This window comes from Haliotis asinina, chromosome 16 (assembly GCF_037392515.1).
Source record: "Haliotis asinina isolate JCU_RB_2024 chromosome 16, JCU_Hal_asi_v2, whole genome shotgun sequence".
NCBI lineage: Eukaryota > Metazoa > Mollusca > Gastropoda > Lepetellida > Haliotidae > Haliotis > Haliotis asinina.
Genome location: NC_090295.1, coordinates 14,311,904 through 14,337,277, shown reverse-complemented (window position 1 = coordinate 14,337,277; position 25,374 = coordinate 14,311,904). Strand labels below are relative to the sequence as shown.

General features: G+C 41.2%; 1 protein-coding gene across 1 annotated transcript; it reads right to left on the bottom strand.

Annotated features, from left to right (window-relative positions):
• Positions 1 to 583: 583 nt before the first annotated feature.
• On the bottom strand, positions 584 to 20,061 carry LOC137267636 (toll-like receptor 4). Its single transcript, XM_067802116.1, has 3 exons — positions 19,134 to 20,061; positions 9,700 to 10,677; positions 584 to 1,452 (listed from the first exon to the last, which is right to left on the bottom strand). Exons 1-3 carry the CDS (start codon positions 20,059 to 20,061, stop codon positions 584 to 586), a joined length of 2,775 nt encoding a protein of 924 aa, XP_067658217.1.
• Between the last annotated feature and the right edge of the window lie 5,313 nt (positions 20,062 to 25,374).

Genomic DNA, 25,374 nt, shown 5'->3' with positions numbered 1-25,374 from the left:
ATTCAGAACCGAAACCGAAACAAAGCAATAACCCTGGGGGAATATTGTATGAAATATTCCATTAACAATTCCTAAGCACCATGTATAGCTTCCATCTAAATCATCCCGACTTTGATATAACAATACTTCATATGGATGAGCTACCCCAAAATATGTTTCAATGTTAGGGTGATGTTCTGAAAGAACTAGTGTTCTTCAATACATCAAATAAAAACACAATACAATAAGGTACACTTGTATTAGGACGGTAATTTGAAATAGACAGTGTTCTTTAGTACATCAAATACAAACACAGCTAGTCTTCAGAACCCTAACAGAAGCAAAACAAAACAATTACAAACTTGTTCCACAATGAATAACTACATATACTGAACAATAAACAAGAAAAAAAATCCCTCGAAGAATATGCTGTGAAATATTCTATTTGCAATCAGTAAGCGCCTTGTACAGCTTCCAGCTTCCATCATGTCGATGAGCTACCCAAAATGAATACGTTTTAAAGGAACTCATTTAGTATGGTGGTGATTTGAAATAGCCAGTGCACCGAATGCAAACACAAAACACGCGTTACTAACCGACTGTATCAGAATGATATGGCTGCCTTTATCTTCTGCCAGAACTCTTCTCTGTCTACTTCATCTCCTGGGTATTTGATGTAGGTACCATTCTCAATTTCATCTAAGACATCCCTGCTGATCGTTCTGGTATCAGGTACATCCGTGAGCCATACCACACAAAAGATGTCTCTTCCAGAGTGAATGCTCTCAAATTTGGCCATGTGGACCTCATACTCACACCAGGAACTCTCAAGGAAACTCGGCGTTAAAAGGATAATAGTCTTCCTGCTCGACTGTATAGCGTTTACTACATTGGCAGTGATTGGTTCACCAACCATGAAGTCTCTCTGGTGTATACAGAGTCTTAATCCAAATCTCTTCTCCAGGATGTTCTGCATGTCCTGCACAACAAACTCCCTGTCCTCTTCTGCATATGAGACGAAAGCATCGAATATGAAATGTTCTTCTTCATCCATCCGTCTCTGGTAACCTCTGTACTTTCTTCTGGTTGTGTAATACAAATACCTCAGTTTCCATCGGTAGCGATATATCATGCCACCTACTATCACTGATAGAAACAAAATTAGTCCCGTAGTCGTTCCAAATATCACTGGAATGATAGTCTTGCATCTCGTTTGAAGATCAAGTACAAGGTTGTTAAGGTTGTCCAAGGACGTCTCTGTTCCATCTGATAAGCTGCATGAGGTGTCAGATGCTTCTTCCACGACTACATATTGTTCCAACATCCACTCCAAGTCATCCAGAGTATCGCATGTACACTTAAGGTTGTTGCCTTTCATTCTGATTTTAAACGTGTCTTTCCTTTCTGCCATAATTGTATCAATCTGATATCGAAGGCTCTTTGGAACAGTTTCAAACCTGTTGTAGGACAAATCTAATAAACACAACCGTTTCATTTGGTGTATGTGAACATCCCAAGAACTCATCATATTCCAGCTCAAATCAAGGATTTTCAGTTTTCCCATGCTTGCAAAAATCGAAGAGGGCAAATAGCGAATCGAATTGGAAGACATTCTGAATGTTTCTACATCTTTTTGATTCGAAAATATCTCGCCTTCTGAATCGCTTTCAATGGACTCAGCTAGGTAATTCTCGCTTATATTCAGTACTTGTAGACCACTTGCATGCACTAAAAACGTTGGTGAAATTAATTTGCAAAAGTTGTTTGATAAATCCAGAAATTTAAGGTTTTAAACCGGACGAACGGGGCCTACCCATTTTGTTAAAATGTTGGATGATAAATCAAGAGTTTGCAATTTATTCGGCCAAAAAGAAATGTTTCCAATTATTCCTTTGATATCCATGTGACTGGCATTAACAAATATTGCATTTGGAGCAATGGGTATTTCAACAGTCAATGAATGATGAATTTCGTTTTTCATATGATGCCTGCTGATGCCATTTGGATCTGAGGATTCCAACATAGTGACACCACGATCGTAGTTTCTGTGAGACGCCTTCTTTTGATTACCGGTTTCACCGTTTCTATTTACAGATCTTCTTTGTCGTCTTTGAACAGTGTCTGTATTTTTCCATGGGTACAAACTGAAAACGTTATTCACATCGTACACTCTGTTACCGCATGAACCTTTGGTTACTATAATTCCTGTTAAAGGTGCGTCGGTTGTATAGGGGTTATTGATATAGAGTTTACGAAGGCTGACCAACTGATCTGTAGCAAACAGGTAAGCTCCAGCCTGCAGATTGTTATTGTCACATACCAAAGTAACCACAACAGAAGAATAGTTTGTTTTGCAAAACTTTATTCCTCCCCTTAAGATATAAGTAACCCCAATACCTATACTAAACTAATTCTACAGGTGCAAATACAACTAACTAATCTAATTACCTAACCTAGCTACATATACAGTTCTGTCTACCACTTATATTGCTAAAGTTCTAATACTACTACTACTACTACTACTAACTACACTAAAATCCTAATACCCTCACTAATATAGATAATGATTACATATAATCCCAATCAGAAACTAAACAATTGAACTAAATAACAATAAAGGAATTAGCCACTCAGAGAGAACACTTTCTCTTTACAATGTAATCAGAATGTCAGTGCACTTTGGTTCCACTTGGTGACGTCATGGTATTTGTGTGGTATCCCTCACACCCAGGCGATGGTTTCCCTCACGGAGTTTAAGGGGCCTGTGTAATGGTTGATGGCTGTGCCATCCACATCTCACATTACTAGGAGATACATGCTCCTTGTACAACAGGGAAGACTCTTGTCTGTCTCCTTACAGGCGGAGATAATACCCCTCTCCTTACTTTAAGGATAACCGGCCAGTTCCGGGACACTACAATACAATATAAGTAACTACAGTTACTCATTAAGACATGTGTCAATGTCTTATACTTTATGCATGTACTTTACTCCGATTTACATATTTGAAAGTGGAACAGTTTTTGTGGAACAATAACATTCAAATTTTGAATGGCTTTGTGGCTATATAGTGTTACAATGTACACATATATCTAGAAATACTACATCAGTTAAACAATTTCTTGCTACATCTACTCAATCAATAAATACAAAAGTAATAATGATAATAAAAACTTACGCCAGCCAGCGTGAGATGCAATCCCATACAAAAGTTGAACCCATACAGGTGAACACAGTGGTGATTCTGGCTGACTGTCCAGATTACTACCCTTCCTCACTATTTATATTGACCTCCCATACCCAAGCTACTCAACACCTCTCTATTGTTTACAAATTAACACCCCAGCTCTCTGGCCATACCTGGTCACGCTTCCCTGAACATAACCCTGTTCCCATAGTATTACCGAACATAATCTAACAACAACTCCCAACAATATATAACACACTCTAACAATACCATACTACATCTATTTACAGTACCATAAACTAATTATATAAACGAAATCATCTGTGATCTTGACATCACTCCCCTCTTCAAGTAATTGTACACAAGTACAATTATATATTACACTCAAGATCACATTTAAGTTTGTTTTAATGCATAAATATCATAAAACACAATTGTCTAAATGTACAATAGCACAGTAATACATAAGAAATAACTGCTGACAAATAATCTGGATATGCAGAGAGTACATTATTTACACACTGCCATACACATAGTATGACTAGGGTGAACACCGGCTCAAGAGATCAGCCCCAACATTCTCACTTCCTTTGATTGCACGAATTAGAAATCTGTAGGGTTGCAAAGTCAGGGCCCACCTCATCACTCGTCCATTGGTCATTTTTGCCTTGGTCATCCATATTAAGGGCTGATGGTCAGTCTCCAAAATAAATTCTCTCCCATACAGATATCTTTCTAACTTCTGTATTGCCCACACAATAGCCAAACACTCTTTTTCTATTGTAGAATACGCTCTCTCACGATCTACTAACTTCCGACTCACAAACAATATTGGAAATCGCTCACCTTCCTGTTCTTGTAGCAGTACAGCTCCGATTCCAACGTCAGAAGCGTCTGTTCTTACCAAGAATGGTTTCTTCAAGTCGGGTAGTTTCAAGATAGGAAAACTTGACATATGGGTTCTTAACGTAGTGAAAGCTAATTCCTGGCTTTCTGTCCATATTACCTTGTTTGGCTTTCCTTTCTTTGTGAGATCAGTTAACGGAACTGCTATGGCTGCATAGTTTGGGATAAATTTCCGGTAGTACCCGGTCAGTCCCAACAACGCTCTCACTTGTTTCTTGGTTTGAGGTCGCTCCACATTTAGGATCTTTTCTACATTCTTACCTTCTGGTCGAATTAGACCACTACCCACCTTGTGCCCTAAAAAGTCCAGATGTTTATATCCCACTTTTACCTTTGAAGGTCGAGCTGTAAGATGGAATTGTCTTAACCTCGTAAATATTGCTCTCAGACTTACCATGTGGTGTGACCAGTTCTCAGTTCCTTCTATGATGTCGTCTATGAAGTTGTCTGTATTTGGTATGTTGTGCAATACTTGTCTCATCAGTCGGGAAAATACTGCAGGTGCATTAACTACTCCAAATGGCATCACCTTCCATTGGTATAATCCATCAGGAGTTATAAATGCTGTCAGTTCTTTGCTACTCTCTTCCATTGGAATCTGCCAATATGCTTTGCTTACATCAATTTTGGTAAGATATTTACAGTTCCGTAACCGTGCAAAGATGGAATCAGCTAATGGAATTGGTTCGGCATCAAATACGGTCACCTGATTCAGTTTGCGAAAATCGGTACAAAATCTGTAAGTCGAGTCAGGCTTCTTCACAAGTACAATGGGGGATGCATATGGTGACTGAGAAGGTTCTATCACCCCCATGTCTAACATTAGCTGTATCTCCTTAGCTACAACATCTCTCATATGATGAGGAAGTGGATAGGGCTTGGATCGTATAGGCTCATTACATGTCAGCTTGATCTTATATTCCATACAATCTACCTTCCCTGGTAAATCACTCAGTACATCTTTGAATTCACTTATGAGCTCCTTCACATCATTTTGTTGCTCCTCTGTCAAATCTTCAGAAATGTCTACATCCTGATACGTTTCCTTAGAAACTAAAGAAGGTGAAGCTATGTCTAACATACTCACCTCTTCAGCCTTGACATCCACCAGACCAGCACTGACATGCACAAGTTGAGCTATGCTGACGTCACATACAGCTGTGTCCTTGACCTCCTCTCTCTCAATGTACCTTTTCAGTAGATTGGCATGATAGGTTTTAATCTTGTTACCAACCTGTATTCTGTAATTGCCAATGCCAAAGGTATCCAGTATTTCATATGGCCCTTTCCACTGCAGCAACAGTTTGTTTGAATCAGTGGGCAACAGAATTAATACTTTATCACCAACCTTCATTTTTCTTGGCTTGGACTTCACATCAAAGAACTTTTTGTATTTACATGCTTTCTTTTGAAGTTCTTGCTGTGCTACGTGAATAGTCTCCTCAAGACGGTTTTGAAGATCTAGCACATACTCATATGTGGTTCTTACCTCTGGATTTGGTATATCTCTTGTCCAGATTTCCCTCAGAATCTGTACTGGTCCTCTCACAGTGCGTCCATATAAGAGTTCAAATGGGGCAAAACCCAAACTCTCTTGAGGTACCTCTCGGTAAGCAAATAACAAAGCAGGTACATACCTGTCCCAGTCATTTGGTCGTTCTGCACACATCCGTTTCAGCATCGTCTTCAAGGTTCCATTGAACTTCTCCACTAGGCCATTGCACATTGGATGATAAGGGGAAGTAGTAAGCTGATGTATGGACAATAGTCTACTTACCTCCTTCATCACGCCTGACGTGAACTGGGCTCCCATGTCTGTTAATATCTCCTTGGGGATACCAACCCTACTGAATATCTCGAACAGAGCTTCGGCAACATATTCCGTCTCTACTCTGGGTAAAGCTACTGCTTCTGGGTATCGTGTTGCATAATCAACCACCGTCAGTATATACCTATTACCCTTGTCTGTGACAGGATACAATGGACCAATCAAATCAACAGCTACCCTCTCAAATGGCACTTCAATTAATGGCATTTGTCCCAGTGGTATTTTCCTTACCTTTCCCTTCGGCATGGTACGTTGACAAATATCACAAGACTGAACATGTCTTCTGACATCACCAATTACTCCTGGCCAATAAAACTGTGAGATTACCCTATCTAGAGTCTTCTTGATTCCAAGATGTCCACCCATCAGTGCTTCATGACATATCTTCATTACCTGTGTGCGCAATCCAACCGGTACTACTGCCTGTACAACTTGTTTACCATTGTCCATTTTATTGGAAGTATGCTTCCTATACAGCATATCATTCTCCACAAAGTAAGAGGAAGTACTATGTCGGGTGTCCCTAATCTTACCTTCTTCCACTAATTTTCTTATTTTGTTCAGACTTGAATCCTGATGTTGTAGGGATACGAACTCACCTCGACTCAGTGTCAACCCAACAGGTTCCAATGTCTTCAAGGGTTCCATGCCTACTTGGCGTACTCTTCTCTGGCTCCTTGTCTCTACAGCACCTACTGTTTTAATGTCCTGCTTATCCCACATCAAGTCTGGATCTCCTGGCTCTCTAACTCCGGGAATATTGCCTAATATTAAGTCACAGATTGGTGTGTCCATACATGCTGCTCTCACCATACCCGTGTAAAAGGGCGTATTTACAGTAATCCATGCTACCGGAAGTGTCAAGATCCTGCTATCTGCTAATTTACAAGATTGTGTTTCTGAAGTCAAACATGCATCTTTTACCATTGACCTCCTCACTATTACACCGTTACATCCCGTGTCTCTAAGCACATCTACTGGAGTGTCGTTTACCTTTCCTTGATAAAATGGCATGCGGTGATCTTTGGTAAGCACACTCCCTGAGGCTACATCTGCTTTAGTAACCTCCTCTGAAGTTGCTGCATCACCATCTAGAACTTCATGTATGCAGGGCTCTACTTTTGTGTTATCTGGATGTATTAGAGACATGTTTGTGTTGTCTTCACTCACCTGGATACTTGCCACTTTAAACTTGGGTTTCTTGCACTGTGCTGCCAAATGCCCAGTTTGATTGCAGTTGTAACATGTCCTTTCCTTAATAGGAACAAATTGTTTGGAACAAGTACCATGTTTACCTGATGCGCTACCCTCGACTATTTTCCCTTTGGAAACCTGCTTGTCAGTTTGACCTGGAATAACTGGTCTATTGTATCTTCCATGACTCGTACCTCTAGCTTCTATAAATTGCTCTGCTAGTCTAGCCATTTCCATCGCGTCTTTTGGCTTTCTCTCTCTCAAGAATATACCCAGATCCCTTCCAGTCACATTCAAAATCTGTTCACGCAGCAGCAAATCTCTCACACCTTCGAACGTCTTTTGTGTACCACTTAGTTCAATCCATCTGTTGAAATAGTTCTCAATTCTAACTACAAATTGTGTGAAAATCTCACCTGTTTCAGTTTTAGCAGTCCTAAATTTCTGATGGAATCCATCCTCAGTCATTTCATAGCGTTTAAGTAATGCAGTTTTAACTGCATTGTAATTTTCAGCCTCAAAGGCATTTAACCGGGAGTATACTTCTAAAGCCTTACCTTTCAGCAGAGTACACAGGTAAGCTGCCCAATGGGACGGGTCCCAGCCTTGCGCTGTAGCTACACGTTCAAACCTTTGCAGATATGCATCAATATTGTCATTGTGGTCGTCAAATGGAGGCATTTTAGGCATCTTGGGAATGGCTGCCGATCTATTCTCTCCTACCTGCCCTTCTTGATTTCCTGCCGCACTCTTTTCTAACTTGGCTAGTTCTATTCTTTCATTTGACTGTATTTTACACTTTTCTTTCTCCAATTCTAATCGTTCTCTCTCTCGTTCCCATTCTAACCTTTCTTTCTCCTTTCTTTCCTCCAGTTCTAACTTTTTAATCTCCCGCTCCCTAGCTCTTTCCTCCCGTTCGAGCCTGTCCTTTTCTTTCTCATTCTCCAACTCCATTTGCTCTTTCACAAACACTCTCAAATCATCTTTCTCATACCCTAAACTCTGACCCAGTTTGATAAGTTTGTCAATGTCCATAATTGTCTGTATGAGGGCAAAGCAGGGTACACAAAAAGTCAAACTGTCTGGAATAAATAGGGATCCTACCAAGAATAAAACCGGAGGTGATTTCCCATATATCCCAATGTTCAAAATGTTCACGACGAGCCAATGGCCTTAACTGACCAATAACCACAATACACCCTCCACCCTTGAATTCCAAATCATACACTCAAGGACGCAGAAGTGGTGCCGTATGTTCTAACCCTTCTTTATGGACACAAAGATTCTGCAGCGATATACAATCAACAACGCTACATCAAATGCGCTACAGAACACAACTAGGGTTCCCTTTGATAGTGACAAATAATCTAATTATCCCACCGCTGCCACCAAAATGTCACATACCAAAGTAACCACAACAGAAGAATAGTTTGTTTTGCAAAACTTTATTCCTCCCCTTAAGATATAAGTAACCCCAATACCTATACTAAACTAATTCTACAGGTGCAAATACAACTAACTAATCTAATTACCTAACCTAGCTACATATACAGTTCTGTCTACCACTTATATTGCTAAAGTTCTAATACTACTACTACTACTACTACTAACTACACTAAAATCCTAATACCCTCACTAATATAGATAATGATTACATATAATCCCAATCAGAAACTAAACAATTGAACTAAATAACAATAAAGGAATTAGCCACTCAGAGAGAACACTTTCTCTTTACAATGTAATCAGAATGTCAGTGCACTTTGGTTCCACTTGGTGACGTCATGGTATTTGTGTGGTATCCCTCACACCCAGGCGATGGTTTCCCTCACGGAGTTTAAGGGGCCTGTGTAATGGTTGATGGCTGTGCCATCCACATCTCACATTACTAGGAGATACATGCTCCTTGTACAACAGGGAAGACTCTTGTCTGTCTCCTTACAGGCGGAGATAATACCCCTCTCCTTACTTTAAGGATAACCGGCCAGTTCCGGGACACTACAATACAATATAAGTAACTACAGTTACTCATTAAGACATGTGTCAATGTCTTATACTTTATGCATGTACTTTACTCCGATTTACATATTTGAAAGTGGAACAGTTTTTGTGGAACAATAACATTCAAATTTTGAATGGCTTTGTGGCTATATAGTGTTACAATGTACACATATATCTAGAAATACTACATCAGTTAAACAATTTCTTGCTACATCTACTCAATCAATAAATACAAAAGTAATAATGATAATAAAAACTTACGCCAGCCAGCGTGAGATGCAATCCCATACAAAAGTTGAACCCATACAGGTGAACACAGTGGTGATTCTGGCTGACTGTCCAGATTACTACCCTTCCTCACTATTTATATTGACCTCCCATACCCAAGCTACTCAACACCTCTCTATTGTTTACAAATTAACACCCCAGCTCTCTGGCCATACCTGGTCACGCTTCCCTGAACATAACCCTGTTCCCATAGTATTACCGAACATAATCTAACAACAACTCCCAACAATATATAACACACTCTAACAATACCATACTACATCTATTTACAGTACCATAAACTAATTATATAAACGAAATCATCTGTGATCTTGACAGTTATTCTTCAAGGAGATGACTTCAACTGAACGTAAAGTATGCAAAACGGTGTCCTCTATGGTCTCAATTTTGTTGCAGTCAAGATAAATCTCCTCAACATGTATTTCGGTGAGGAAACGGAAATGAGTCCACTGTATTTGGACACCGATGTCATAAATGCTCATAATTTGATTCAGCATAAGTACTCTTAAAGAAGAGTTCACAAGGCCATACATAGAGTCACCAAATGTCTTAAATCCTAGACGATTATTCTCTGACATGTCTAATGTGTCAATGTTTCTCAAAGGAAGAAACGAACCAACATCAATATCTGTTATTTGGCATTTACTTATATTTAGTTTTTCAAGGTAAGGTGTGTGGACAAAAGACGTATTTAACAAACGATTGATGGAACAATACCCCCTTTGGCCTGATATGTTCAATGTTCTCAGGTTCCTTAATCTGGCAAATCCTTGTCCAAAGGCGCAGTTCTCGAGTCCATCCACCACCAACTTCTGCAGAGAGACGAGATCTCCAAGACTGTCATCAGGGTACGACGAATTCGTGACCACTGTGTTATTACTTATATCGAGGGATTTAAGTTTCTTCAAATCTTTAAACACTCCTTTCGGATATGTGGCCTTTTCCAAAGTGAGTTGGTTGCCGTGGAGATTTAGACTCAGCAATGTTACAACTCCTTTAAAGCTATCATTTAAACTGATAATGTTATTCTTTGACAAATCCAGATCTTTTAAATGGGAGAATCGATGTAAGTCACGTGAGAGTTTAGTCAAGAGGTTATTTGTCATCGTCAGATGTGTGACATTTGATGGAAGTGAGGATGGTATTTTGTCCAAATGTTTGTTTGAACAATCTGCGTGGATATCCCCGTCAGTTGCCGTGTTGCAGTAGCATGGGGAACATGATATCTTCTGAAGACCTGCCTCAGTCTCTTTGTGATGTGTGCTCTCCCCAATGATGAGAATCGCGAATATAACTGCAAATAAGCAAACACTATTAAACATAATACCCGCCGAAGATGTTAGTGCTTGAGAAGTATTAGATGAGCCAGCGCAGTGAACGCGTTTGTGATAAGCAGGCTTGGCAGGTAATCTGGACGAATACACTTGGTTGCTACGGGTAGATTGGTGATTAAACACGTGCAATACATGCTGACCGTGGCATGAAATCAATACCGCTACTGTTTAACATGGGTCTCGTAGAGCCATTTAGTTCAGCAAGTCACGATTCGCACATGGAAATTGAACTCTTCAATATTTAGACGACAACCTGTTTCCCTGTTGTTTCAAATGGGATGTTCTGCAGGGCGTCCCCATGTATGCAAATTGGGGTCATTTGTCAGGTCATGGTTCATCTTATACTTGTCAAGCAGTAGAACTATAGCCCGTTTGGTTCAAAAGCAGACTGATGAATTGCAATCTAACTAGAAAACTATTAAACATAGCATACTCAATGAAACGCTGGTCATAATAAAAACATCGTACCAACTCTGTGAGGTTTTTGTAGAATCTTTGTCCTAAAAATAAACAAGTTGTTTAAGAAACTATCATTAAAATATTTGCCCAGTTCACAATTTGTTACGAGGGAGGCGTTCAGAGAAAGGGACAGTCTGGTGTTCAAGAAGCACGCGCACAAGTGCCGAGAAAGTTATCTTTTCATTAAACTGTTGTGCGGTCTCCATCCTTTCTCGCACACCTGGCTGTTCCTTTTCTCTGCACTCTTCCCTCGTGACAAGCAGTGAATTGTGTCAATAGTTTAGCAATAGATTGTTAAAGGACTTGTTTATTTTTAGGACAAACATTCTGAGAAGCCCCACCGAGTTGTATGATGTCTTGATTAATGATCAGCGTTTCATTGAGTATGCTGTGTTTAATAGGTTTCGAGTTAGACTGTAATTCATCAGTCCGCTGATGAATCCGCTCTTTGGTTACATATTTTATTGTGAACTTTTCTCAGGCTCCTTTGAGCTCAGTTCTCAGTTCCCACTACCAGACTGGACTGGTCTACATGTACATGTATACAGCTTGTGACGTAACATTGTTTGCCCTACACGTGGAGAGGTTATAATGCAAGACCACGTAGTACCTCGTCCACAACCCACATGTCTTTGTTGGCTGTACGAATGAAATAAGATGTCATTCCTGACAAGCCAATTAACACCTGGTTGGCCTCTAGAAGGATATCATACTGGTGTATGCACATCAAACCACTATAAACATGAACGATAACTCTATTCTTGTTTCTTTCCTGCGGCACTTAATATCACGGAAGCACTCGTATAGTGTATAGTTGGTTTTGTTGGTTTTGTTTTTTATTTCAAAGAATTAAACCTCTTTGAAACAACTAAAAGAAGGAGGAAAAATCATTATTGCCAGCTTACTTACACCTCATCAGAAACATTGCACCAGACATTTTAAAGTCAAGTTAAAACAACAGAATTTTAGATTTTTTTAAACTACAAGTACATACGTAACATGCTACACCATCTGTGAACATAATATTATAAACACACTCTGTTCGATGCTGCTCGTGCATGCTTGCGTTGAACATGCTTGTTCCCAGGTCGGTTTGCTAAAATGCAGTATACACATAGCCTCTTTATGCGTACGAGGGGATGTCAATAAGTTTTGAGCCTTGAGCATTTTTCATACCCAGGTGTCACAGCCTATGGTACGACATTGAACCTTGGGGTGTGGCTGATGTGATATATAAGTTTGGGCATCCTACTCTCAGAAGTTATTGAACAGCTCTCATTGACAGAAAGGCTTTCAGCAGTTTATGGGAAGTCTTCCCCTTCATTTGCTACCATCAAACGATGGGTCAATGAATTTAAGCATGGTAGAGAGAGTCTTGAAGATGACCCCCGTCCAGGTCGCCCAACAACAAGCACTAGTCAGGAAAACATTGACAGAGTGCATAGAGTTGTGCTGGAAAATTGTCGAATCACACTCCCAAATCTCAAGAAACACTTGCGTGGTCGTAGATTTCAGGATGATAATGAGCTTATTGCTGCTACTGAGACTTGGTTTGAGGACCAAAATGGCGCCTTCTACAAAGATGAAAAATAAATGTGGTTCATACCAATATTTTGTGTTTTTCTATGCAAGGCTCAAAGCTTATTGACATACCCTCGTATGTTATGTTGGTAGACACAGCTAAATTTTTATTTTAGGCATAATCTTAATTGAATTATTTTGACCAATCAGTGAAGTGCCTAAGCGTCCAGTGCCTTGGAAGGTGGCAAATTATTGGAATGACCAATACTGGTATGTCATGCCGTGCTACTGAAGCACAACTGAACATATATCAGACTCTTCTCAGCAGGCTTATATGTGAGTATTCTGCTTCCGGTGAAGCGAAGCATGCACCGAGACCAGGAAGTCCCAGAAAAACCTATGACACGGAATATCGTGCTCTCGTACACCAAACCAGACGAAGCCCAAAGGCTACATGTACACTGCTGTGACATGGATGACATCCACACAACAGCGTGTCCATCGGCACCATCATGGACCAGCACCTAAATTCAGCACCACCAAATCAGCACCACCATGTCCGTTTAACCTGGTGCCTTGACCTCATCACACTGAATGGACAGCGGTACCAAAACTTGACCCTGGACGGTGCTGCTGTGCCTCATTTCGATAACCATACTCTCGCCCTACGTCCAGTCTTCACAGACTATAATGCCAGACCACATCGTGCTCGAGCTGATGTCAGCATCTTCAACACAATGACATTGATACATTACCATGACCAACCAGAAGTCAAGACATGAATTCTATTGAGCGTTTGTGGAACATTTTGGGATGTAGGGTGAGAGCAAAAGATCCTCCAGTTTAGAACCTTCAGGAATTGACCCATGCATTTCATGATCATTGGCAGCGGATCCCCAACACAGATTCAGACATCTGGTGACCAGCACGAGACCAGCGTGTAGAAAATGTTATCCATATACATACTCTAGGAGGGTACAAATGCATAAATTATTTGCTGACATCGTTATAAATGAAACCCCGTCATTAACACTACCCATTTTGACATTTAATAACCTTAAATCGATAACAGGGTACAATTCTCTCCCGCGAACAAATTTCAACCAATCAAAGGGGAGCGCCTCAGTAACGTAATATGAGGTATACCCATATGGGTTGCTGCAGTATTCATTTACATTACCTAGGGTAGATTATCTTGTTTGTAGGTCTGTCTAAGCCTACAGTCGCGACAATTATTTTGAAAAATGAAAGCTCAATATTTTCACAATCTACTGCCTTTCAATTCTGTCACCTGCTTTGCATATTTCCGAGATTCAGCTTGTTTTCAAAACCGCTTGTTGTCATAATGTTTATAAATCGCTCTTGTAGTTCTGTTACAAACGCTGTCATGCAAAGTCGTTTTGGTCATGATTCAAAAACATATGTAATTACGAACAGGAAGTAGTTTTGATTTTTTAACTTGATGAAACAAACCATAGTCGAACTGATTCCTAAACTCACTCTAGATCGTGACGCCACGATTTAAAAAAATGGCAGCGTCCTGTCGCGAACATCCGTCAATATTAATGCTGTTTAGGATTGTTTTCACAAAATCTGCACTACTTTCTACTGGTAGTAAATTATGTATTTGATTGATGGACAATAGGATTTTACATGACATTGCTTATAACAGAATGTCACTCTTGGAAGCGAGGTGATACTACTTACAATGTTATTGTCATTTACCACGCCTAGTAAGTAGTTTAAACCTTTTTTTAAACTAAGTGAAAACAAATCTAAATAGCATCTTCTATCTGGGAAGCGAGGTAGGTGTCGAACCACCCGATTTAATTAGTACAGGCTTCCACAACACTCTCTTCGCACTCACAAACAACATATTTAGCACAAACTGAGAGTCCGGTGGGAATTCTGTGCATGGTGACACCATCACCCCACACCTAAGAGCATTTGACGGCAACAATTCGGCATGTCTTTGTTGACGTCCGGAAATCAGCAAATTGACGAGCTTGTTACACATTTTCTTCACAACTAAATGAAAATCCTTTCTCACGTACATGACGTCACTCCGGTTTGCTTTGCTTTTAATCGATCGGTATTAATTAACCACGCGTTTGGGTTTTTTTAAAATTATTTTGGTGTCCCGTTAAGACTAACCAGAAGTGAAGAGAGTACAAAAAATGTGAGTTTATGCATTTGTTTTGCGTTCTTTTTAAAGATACTGAAAGATGGGTATAATATTTTTATAGCTGCCAAACCCTGCTGGAATTTCAAAATGAAAAAAAAATGAATGAAAAAGTCAGACTAAGAGACTGTGAAACATACGCCCAGTTGATTAGTTATATACATATATGCTATTATTGTTTTGAAATCGCTTTGGTGGTGGTGGTGATGACGACTCCTTTGGCGATTGTTCAGGGCAGTTGGGCTACAGGGATCCGATTCTCCGACTTGTGGCAATTCCTTTTCTGCAACGTCATGGCCCTGGGTTAACATTCCAACAGGACAATGCAATGCAATCATACGGCAAGGGTCGCTATTGATTTCTTGCAACACTACACCATTGACTTACTGCCTCTTGCTGCAAATTCGCTGGATCTCTCCCCGACAGAGCATGTTTGGGATGAGATGGATCAACATCTAAGCCGTCTTCCTCATCCGCCAGATAACGTCCCTGACCTTGCAACAGAACTTGAGAGAATCTGGAGTGAAATCCCACAAGCCTTCCTTGCACGTTTGATGCGTCGTCGTTGCACTGCTGTTCTCAATGTCGATGGTGGACATACCCGTTATTGAGCTTGTGACATGATCGTTTGACCCCTGCCCCTGATCCCTTGTGGACTCGTGACGTCATTGTTATTGACTTTTAAGTTGAAATTCTCCCCACTTGTTATGGGCTCATGATCCGTCATTGACATTGTCAGCGTACTTATCAACTGGGATATTATTTTAGCAAAGCACAGTTTCTTTATGTGGCTATTATATTACTGCTGTGGTCTGTAAATAATTGAGTCTTGATTATACAAACCAGTGATCAACAGCATGAGCATCGAACTGTGCAATTTGAAACCGATGACATGCCAGCCAAATCAGCAAGCCTGACCACCCGATCCCGTTAGTCGCCTCATTCGACATGCATGGGTTACTGAACATCACGTGTAGGAGTTATCTAAACTAAACAACGTGCATGTATTTGAATCTCTCACCGTCCATGGCATCATCCTTTCTAAAAGGTACAGGTACCATTCTCTTCCCATAGAGGTTACCGGCCATATCTTCCTCCGAAGCTCTGTTTAAATACGGCCATACTAGTATTTCTCGGTTCACTGTCCGAAGCGGCGTTAAACCCAACTGGCTGACTCACTCACGGTCGCACACGAGAAACATTTTTCCTAGTCATGATGATAATTCACAAATGCTTCTTGCCGTTTCCTCATAAGGGGTGGTTGGGTAGCCTAGTGGTTAAAGCGTTTGCTCCTCACGGCAAAGCCCCGGGTTCGATTCCTCACGTGGGTACAATGTGTGAACCCAATTTCTGGAGTCCAAGGTCGTGATATTACTGGAATGTTGCTAATAGGGGCGAAACCTCATCCATCCATCGTAACGTATATTTACCAGAGGTTTTTCACTGTGTGTTTAACTAGAATAAATTAGCAAATTCTCAGGGAAGCATGCCAATAACCCGGATAGTCGTGATATCTGTGGATATTAATCATGCTTCTGCATAGATCGAGTGGATAACTTTTCCTCCCTCAAAGACTCGTTCACTTTCACTTTAAGCATCTGTTTCCTTGACATGGGGAAGATGAAAGTCAACATATGTTATCATGAGATATGTTATCAAAAGGTGTCTATCACGACGTGTGGACAGCTAAACCTTATAAAATTTCCATGATGTTTGTAAAGTTTAAACCCTGTTGTTGCCAAAATAGCAGACTTAGCTGTTCTTTTCCTTTCATTCATTTCTTTTATGACAACCAGCACACAATACGTGTTAATAGCAAAACCTTAATCAAAGCTAATATACAACGCAAAATACAATTTGGCAGAGGCGACTAACGGGATCGGGTGGTCAGGCTCACTGACTTGGTTGACACATGTCATCGATTCCCAATTGCGCCGACCGATGCTCCTGTTGTTGATCACTGGATTATCTGGTCCAGACTCGATTATTTACAGACAGCTGCCATATAGATGGAATATTGCTGAGTGCGGCGTAAAACTAAGCTCACTCACACACTCACTCACTCATTCACTTAATGCATGCAATTGATACGTAATTGTGCCTGTCGTAGTTCACCAGGACCTCGCAAATGTCCTAGTGCTACGAACGCTTTGTGAATCCGGACCCTGAACTTCTCCCTTTTTGCGTTTTACGACACGCATGCATTCCTCGAGACCATTTGTTACTTGGATCTTCACCGAGTCTCTCTCGAAAAAATGGGGCGGCGAGATAGTCCCGTGGTTAATGCGTTCGCTCGTCACCAGGGTTTGGTTCCCCGCATTGGTCTAATATGTGAAGCCCATTCCTGGTGTCCCCCGCCCCGATATTGCTGTAATATTTCTAAAAGCGGTGTAAATATACACTCAGTCACATGCCTGAAAGAAAAAAAGGTTTGCATAACGATTGTTTCAAATCGCACGCTGTATTCCACGTGGGCGGGGATGGTGGGGAAACCCTTTTGTCACGTCGAAGGTCTGTCTGATTCCACACACGAGGACATTCCATTGGGACAGTTTGTGGTGGCCTTTGTCGTAATATCGATAGAATATTGCTACCATCAACGTAAAAACATTCACGCTTCTTGATGTCAGATTTCAAAATGGCCGACTATCCTACTGTTCTGTCATTACACGTGTTGTTATTCATGAAGAATACAAATTCCAACGTCATTTTATTTGACAGGGTTGATACTGATAAATGTTTTGAAAGTGGTGACACTTAACTGGCTCTTATAATATCAAGAAGTTGAAGCATGAAGTTTCAGAATGGTATAAAGCGCCTTTGCGAGTTCATGATAGCCTCGACATTGAACAGATGAAGAATCATGATTTGATTTGACCTAAGATTAAAATTACAGTCAACCCACTTGAACGATTACATCGTTCGTGTTTTTAGAATGCTAGAATGAGTGAGTGAGTGAGTGAGTGAGTGAGTGAGTGAGTGAGGTGAGTGATGAGTGTACGTGAGATGAGTGAGTGAAAATGTCTAACACTCCTTGAACAATATTTCAGCGTTATTCACGGTTAACCAGCTTAATAGCGAGGTCTCAAGTGAAACAGGTCCTGCTTGTTTTCCACTTCTGGGTAAATCTAAAGGCACTGATATGAATTAATTAAATTGTTTCGTACAGTATTTTTGTACTTGTCACAAAATACCTTCTTTTGTTTGACTGGACACTCCATCAAACACTGCGCACGGTGATTCAATACAGTGCAAAAGAGTTGAATCCCAAACTGATATCTTTAACCCTTCAGTGCAGAGTTAATGGAAAACGCAAACTAATGTTAACAGAAAGACAGATACACACCCGTTTCACAATCTGCTGTTAAAGCACCGATTACAGTACATATATTTAAGGGAGTATTCTGACATACACGTGGCTGCTAATTGCTGCATGATGCGCATTTAAGGAATGCATGGTACATGAACATTCTGGGACGTCAGTTATACGAAATAACACATGTCTATAGTCACACGTCACAAGTCACAGTTAACTCGCTGTTTTATAATGACTGAGACATCCAGAGAAGAAATACTTACTTGGCAGAAACATTATGACGAGACGGTATCTGACGGCTGTCCGTAAAAGGCGTGGTTGTTTGTTAGATGAAGCACTCGTAGTGAGCAGGAACGATTGAAGTTTCACTGCTTAAAACGTTTAGGACCAAGATGGTGATCAGGCGATGAAAAAGTCGATAGTCAACCCCGTGATTCTGGATCAATGAGACCAGGTGATAATGCAGTACAAAGCAAACAATCCAAACCAACCAAGACACAGTTTCGTATTTGTTTTGTCGTCGGGGAAGGGTGCTTTATTTAGACAAGGGATGGCGAGGTCTGCTTGTAACTCCTCTCTCTCTCTCTCTCTCTCTCTCTCTCTCTCTCTCTCTGTGTGTGTGTGTGTTTGTGTTTGTGTGTGTTTGTGTTTGTGTGTGTTTGTGTTTGTGTTTTTGGGGGGTGGGGGGTGAAATAGGATTCGGGATTTAGGATTTTTTATTCTCATAAATCATACAAACTGATACAGAGAACATACGTTTTAGATGGGTACAATGTGCAATAATGGCTACTATACATATGAATATAATAATAATAATACAATTTTAGTTAAATAAGACATTTTTTTACCAAAGGATAATAGTCAGAATTCATACGGACGATAAATTTATCAATATTGAGATTATTGCAAAAATAGCTAGGGAGAATACGTTTTCTTACATAGGCCTACTTGTGACTCCAGCGGGTGTGGTGAGATAGCTCTGCTTGTAACTCCAGTGGGGGTGGTGAGATGCTCTGCTTGTAACTCCAGTGGGGGTGGTGAGATAGGTCTGCTTGTGACTCCAGTGGGGGTGGTCAGATAGGTCTGCTTGTGACTCCAGTGGGGGTGGTGAGATAGGTCTGCTTGTGACTCCAGTGGGGGTGGTGAGATAGGTCTGCTTGTGACTCCAGTGGGGGTGGTCAGATAGGTCTGCTTGTGACTCCAGTGGGGGTGGTGAGATAGGTCTGCTTGTGACTCCAGTGGGGGTGGTGAGATAGGTGTACTTGTGACTCCAGTGGGGGTGGTGAGATAGGTCTGCTTGTGACTCCAGTGGGGGTGGTGAGATAGGTCTGCTTGTGACTCCAGCGAGGGTGGTGAGATAGGTCTGCTTGTGACTCCAGTGGGGATGGTGAGATAGGTGTACTTGTGACTCCAGTGGGGGTGGTGAGATATGTCTGCTTGTGACTCCAGCGGGGGTGGTGAGATAGGTCTGCTTGTGACTCCAGTGGGGATGGTGAGATAGGTGTACTTGTGACTCCAGTAGGGGTGGTGAGATAGGCCTACTTGTGACTCCAGTAGGGGTGGTGAGATAGGTCTGCTTGTGACTCCAGTGGGGGTGGTGAGATAGGTCTGCTTGTGACGCCAGTAGGGGTGGTGAGATAGGTGTACTTGTGACTCCAGTAGGGGTGGTGAGATAGGCCTACTTGTGACTCCAGTAGGGGTGGTGAGATAGGTCTGCTTGTGACTCCAGAGGGGGTTGTGAGATAGGTCTGCTTGTGACGCCAGTAGGGGTGGTGAGATAGGTCTGCTTGTGACTCCAGTTGGGGTGGTGAGATAGGTCTGCTTGTGACTCCAGTGGGGATGGTGAGATAGGTCTGCTTGTGTCATCTGTAACTCCAGTGTCGGTGGTCAGGATGGGGTGTGTATGCAACCCACATAACTTACACTCCATGTCAAAAAGATCAGCCATTTCAATTTAACAAAGCATATGTAGTGGTATCAATATGGGCACTGAGCACATGAAATAGTTTGCAAACTGGCTAGATGCACCTTAACCCATGAAGCTGTCAGTAGGCAAGTGTAACAGTTTGGAATAGGCATTAGATTCGCACAACTGTCAGTACGCAAGTGTACCAGTATGGACTAGGCATTATCCTCGCACAACTGACAGTAGGCAAGTGTAACAGTCCGGAACAGGCAAGTGTTACCGTGTGGACGAGTCCACAGCCCCACAAACTGTTAGTAGGCAAGTGTTACAGTGTGGAAGAGTCCTCAGCCCCACAAACTGTCAGTAGGCAAGTGTTACAGTATGGATGAGTCCTCAGCCTAACAAACTGTCAGTAAGCAGGTGTTACAGTATGGATGAGTCCTCAGCCCCACAAACTGTCAGTAGGCAAGTGTTATCGTGTGGACGAGTTCACAGCCCCACAAACTGTCAGTGGGCAAGTGTACCAATATGGACTAGGCATTAGACTCGCACAACGGTCAGTAGGCAAGTGTTACAGTATAGAGGAGTCCTCAGCCCCATGCAGTTATATTGTTAGTGATGTGGTGGGATTGATTGATGGTTAAAGCGTTTAACTGCTCCCTGCCGTGGTATTGCTCAAAAGCCTTTATCTGCCTTTATTCAAAACACTCAAGGGTTCAAAAGTGGCATGTGCTAAATTCATTTTGTTTCACATGTAGTGTCTGGAGGAATGAAATCATTCAAATACAATTGTCCATGTTCGTCCGCTTATTCTTGGTTAAATAACCTCTTTGAGAGGCATTTCGGCGCAGTAGAGAAGGATGGCAATATATGGATGAACAACTTCCTTATCACCTCATCACGGTGTTGATAACGGTGTTATAACCAACACCGAAACGCCGCTCTCATATCAATAAAGAAGTTGTTCATCCATACATTGTCATCCTTCCTTGAGTAAATAGATTTTCGCAAATATCATGCTTCGTGTCAGAGCATGACGGTATGATTAGGTTACAACAAATCTGTTCTATACCGTAACATGTACAGATAAATAATCTTTATGAATGTAACTGATATAAATTTCACAGACTACATTGCCACTCGTCTGTTTCAAATGAATTGTGGGGCGGTGGGGTAGCCTAATGGTTAAAGCGTTCGCTCGTCACGCCGAAGACCCGGGTTCGATTCCCCATATGGGTGCAATGTGTGAAGCCCATTTTCTGGTGTCCCCCGCCGTGATATTGCTGGAATATTGCTAAAAAGCGGCGTAAAACTAAACTCACTCACTCACTCAAATGAATTGTGATTTATGTCACTTAGTTTCCACCATATAGTTTTTGCAAAATATGGAAAGTTGGCTTGTACGGTCCACCGTAAATATGGTCTGGGTAACACATCCGGGGCTTTGGCGCTTGCAGTCCGTGCAATTGCTGCATGGATGGGTCACGTGACGGTCCGCTTCACCATTCCCAGGTCGAACAGACACGATGGCGGACTTCTCGTCCATATAACATATTATTTGTTATATTTTACAGGTATGTTGACCGTTGAAGACATCCTCTTTTTAACTTACTGTTACCCAAAACTATGCTGTTGAACAGTTCCTTTGGGAGATTAACAGCACGATCATTAAAGAGGGATTGTAAAGATGAAACAGAAATTCCAGAAATCTTGGTTGCCATAAGAACAATTTTGTTAAGATGAGATTTGCTTTTGAGGTTAAGAGAACCGTACCAACACTGAATTGAAAAGGTTAGAATACTCTCAACAAAACAACGATGAAACAACAACATTACTTTTTGGGTAACTTTAGAAGTTCTCAAATTACGCATATAATGCACTTTTTGGTGGCACTTCTTGAAAATGAAATCAGTTCTCAAGAAGTGCCAACACCTTACAGTGACGAGACTGAGGGTAGAGGGTTCAAAATTACATCGTGACTGATGCTGATAAGTCGGCCAATTCCATTCTTTCGACGCTCAAAGAAATAGTCTCTCATTTGGACAGTGTAACCGACGTGACAAACACTGTGGAAAAAGATAATAACCAGTATCAAAAATACAACCTCAGATCGTGCAGCAACAGAAAAATCCTTTAACTCTCTGTTGAAGGATAACCAACGGCCTTTCTTTCGGAAATCGTACCGGGGTGACATGTCCTGTTCAAACATGAGCAAGATTCTCTGGGCAACATGCACAGTTTTTATTGTGGTCTTCACATTTTGGTCAACCTTGCCGACCAAAGTGCGTCCACACTTAGCCAGTACGAGGCTAAGATTGCTAAAACACCCCGGTCGGAAAGTGAAGTTGTAGATTTTATTAGGATGTGCTGCATGGCGTTTTCATGTGGAGGGGATGAAAAAGCGGTTGCTACGAAGTTATGACACTATTTTTTAATCAAGGGGGGTAAACAACGAATTAACAAATTTCCCTGGCAACCGTGTTAATATCCTTTTCCACAATGCCGCAGTAGTATATTATTTACATAAGTGTTTTGTATCTTTCTTTGATACTGTAAATACTGGCTCTAGTAATCTTTTGGCCTCCATCAAACAATCACTATACAGTACTGTAAATTTAGCAGGGTGTCGAGCTTTAGGCCTGATTTCAAAATGTATCACTACCCCTCTGTGGAATATTTTGGAGGGGTGTGGTCACAGCGTGCTGGACACTAGTACCATCTACACACCTCTCATACATAACCTGCAAACTTTGAACTTACTCGCAGCTCATTTTGGGGGAATGCAATCTATTCATGGCAAAGACAGACTGTGATTCTGATGACGAAAGACAAACGGCGGACAATAACGATGACGACGGTGGCCGTGACGATACTGCAGTTATTAAACAGACAGAAGACGTTATTGAATACTTAATTCACAATTTGACAATTTTTACTGCAACGACTTCTGACAGACCAACTTCCTGGCGGCGAGCACTCTGCTAAAACAAACCCATCACAAATGTAAATCTGTATCCTAAACTACCACCCGAGAGCGACCACGACGGACGCTCTTGGACAGATGGTGGAGAATCCGGGTAGTAGTTTAGGATGGTGGACTAGAGACAGGGAGGACATGAGTCGGTGTTAGAGATGAAGACAGCAGCAGCCATGTTTTATTACTGTTTGGTCGAAGGATGGTCAAAATGGTAAATACAGTGGTAAACATGTGACAGAACGCACATCAGGACTGAATGGCCAATGATTCCGATGTGGAGACCCGCTCTGTCACTTACACACATTCAGAAGTCCGACGGCGATTCTTCATCGTCGACGTAGTCGTAGGTGGGGCGACGGCCTTGGCCGACACCCCGACTAGACGCACAATCCGTCCACTTCTGTCGATGATCTAGTCTCCATGGTTGGTCTTGCTGGTTGGTCTCGCTGGATGGTCCCGCCGGTTGGTCTCGCTGGATGGTCTCCCGACTGACCATATCGGTCAGGTTTTTATACAGAGTCATTACGCCACATTGTGCAAGGTCACTGGCCCATGCACATGTACACACGTAAGATTAGGCGACTTAAGGAGGTGTTAATTGACATGTATTGATAGCGTTTGAGAATTAAGGGTCCTGCCCGGAGGGGGGTTTATGATAAGAGGGGATACACCGAATGTTTGCCGAATACATTACATAGACAAAGGGGGTAGAATTTCGGTGCACTTTGGACTTATATTGAAACAAATAGTTCGTTTGAATAAATGAAGATTTAAGGAAACTAATTGAAACGATTCAGTCTATGACAACACCCCTGAACGTCGTGGAGCTTTTGTCCTCAAAAGCGCTTTTTAAAAATAGTGACAATATTGGATATACAAGTATACAGTGAATTGGATGAAACGTTGACGCGTTGACAATATCTAGTACAGGCATCGATCATAAGTCACATAATCGTACTAGCATATATGGGAACGTCAAAGGTAATACATGAATCGAATTGTCAACAATGGTCAGGCGAAACAAAACAATAACAATATCGGACGTGTACACACAAAATACAGGTGAGCGGCTATCCAGCTCGTACAAAAACACAGGTGAGCGGCTTTCCAGCTCGTACAAATAAAACATTGGACGTTTCCACCAAGCGGCAAACTCTTGCTCGCGGTCGCCCATACAGTCGGAATACCTGACTGATAAGTACACGTATGACTTACAGGAACAAAAACAGAATGTGGGTAATGCGTCGTCGTTTGCATTTGAATGTAATATTTTCATGACAACAGTAAGATCTTTGAAATTGGGAGTCTTATATTGGTGAGCCTAGACTCGACAAGGCTAGCAGATGTAGATGTGATCTGCACTAAAAGTAGAATTGGCATGAGAAAAAACATAAACCTAACCAACTTCAAAAGTCTAAACCGAAAGTTGATGAAAAATTAATTCAAGTGAAATTGGCTCAAAGATATTTCAGCGAATTGTATATTGTGTGCCAGTTACCATAGAAAGTATTATGCACATGGATACTAAATTTTCGCCGGTATCATAACTAAGCACAAAAACACGTTGGCAAAACGAAGAAGTAGGATGTAGACTGGATAAACAGTCTCCATCAAATAAGCTTGGAAAGACATAGCTTATTATACTTCTACGACTGCTTTTACCACATAAAAAGATTTAGACGTTTTCACGAAGAGTAATTACAGTATTGTATAGCTCGTTATAAGCTATTGTCCATAGTAATAGTTATAGAGGAACAAATTGTTAGAAAAATCCTTGAAACCGGGAGTCTGATTTGAGTGGGACGACTCGGAACCCGCAGATAGCGTTGATCTGCATTAAATGTGTATATGCAAGGATATGTAGTAAAGTAAGAGCCTAACCGACTTCAAAAACTTAATCTAATAAAGATGTACGCCTCATAACATCACATACAGATAGCAATAAGTACTCAGTAGATGAAAAATATGACACATATAAATACATATGAAACAATGGCCGGAGAAGATTGACATACCTGACATGTACAAGATTGTCCGAGGGAAACGTATAAACACAAAAGTTGTGAGAAAGTTCGAAGAAAAGTTCACATAAATTGTCACACGAACACAATGTGAAGCACATGATGAAGAATCTTGAGTCTTGATGACATGATCTTGAAGAGTGGTGTTGAAAGTTGTTGTACTCACTCGATAATATGACTTTGCTGGGTCTGGTTGTTGTTGTCGTTGTTGTCGATGACTTTGCTGGAAGTGCTGAGGTTTGCCGGCTATGAGCTGCTGTTTCGCTGATGACCGT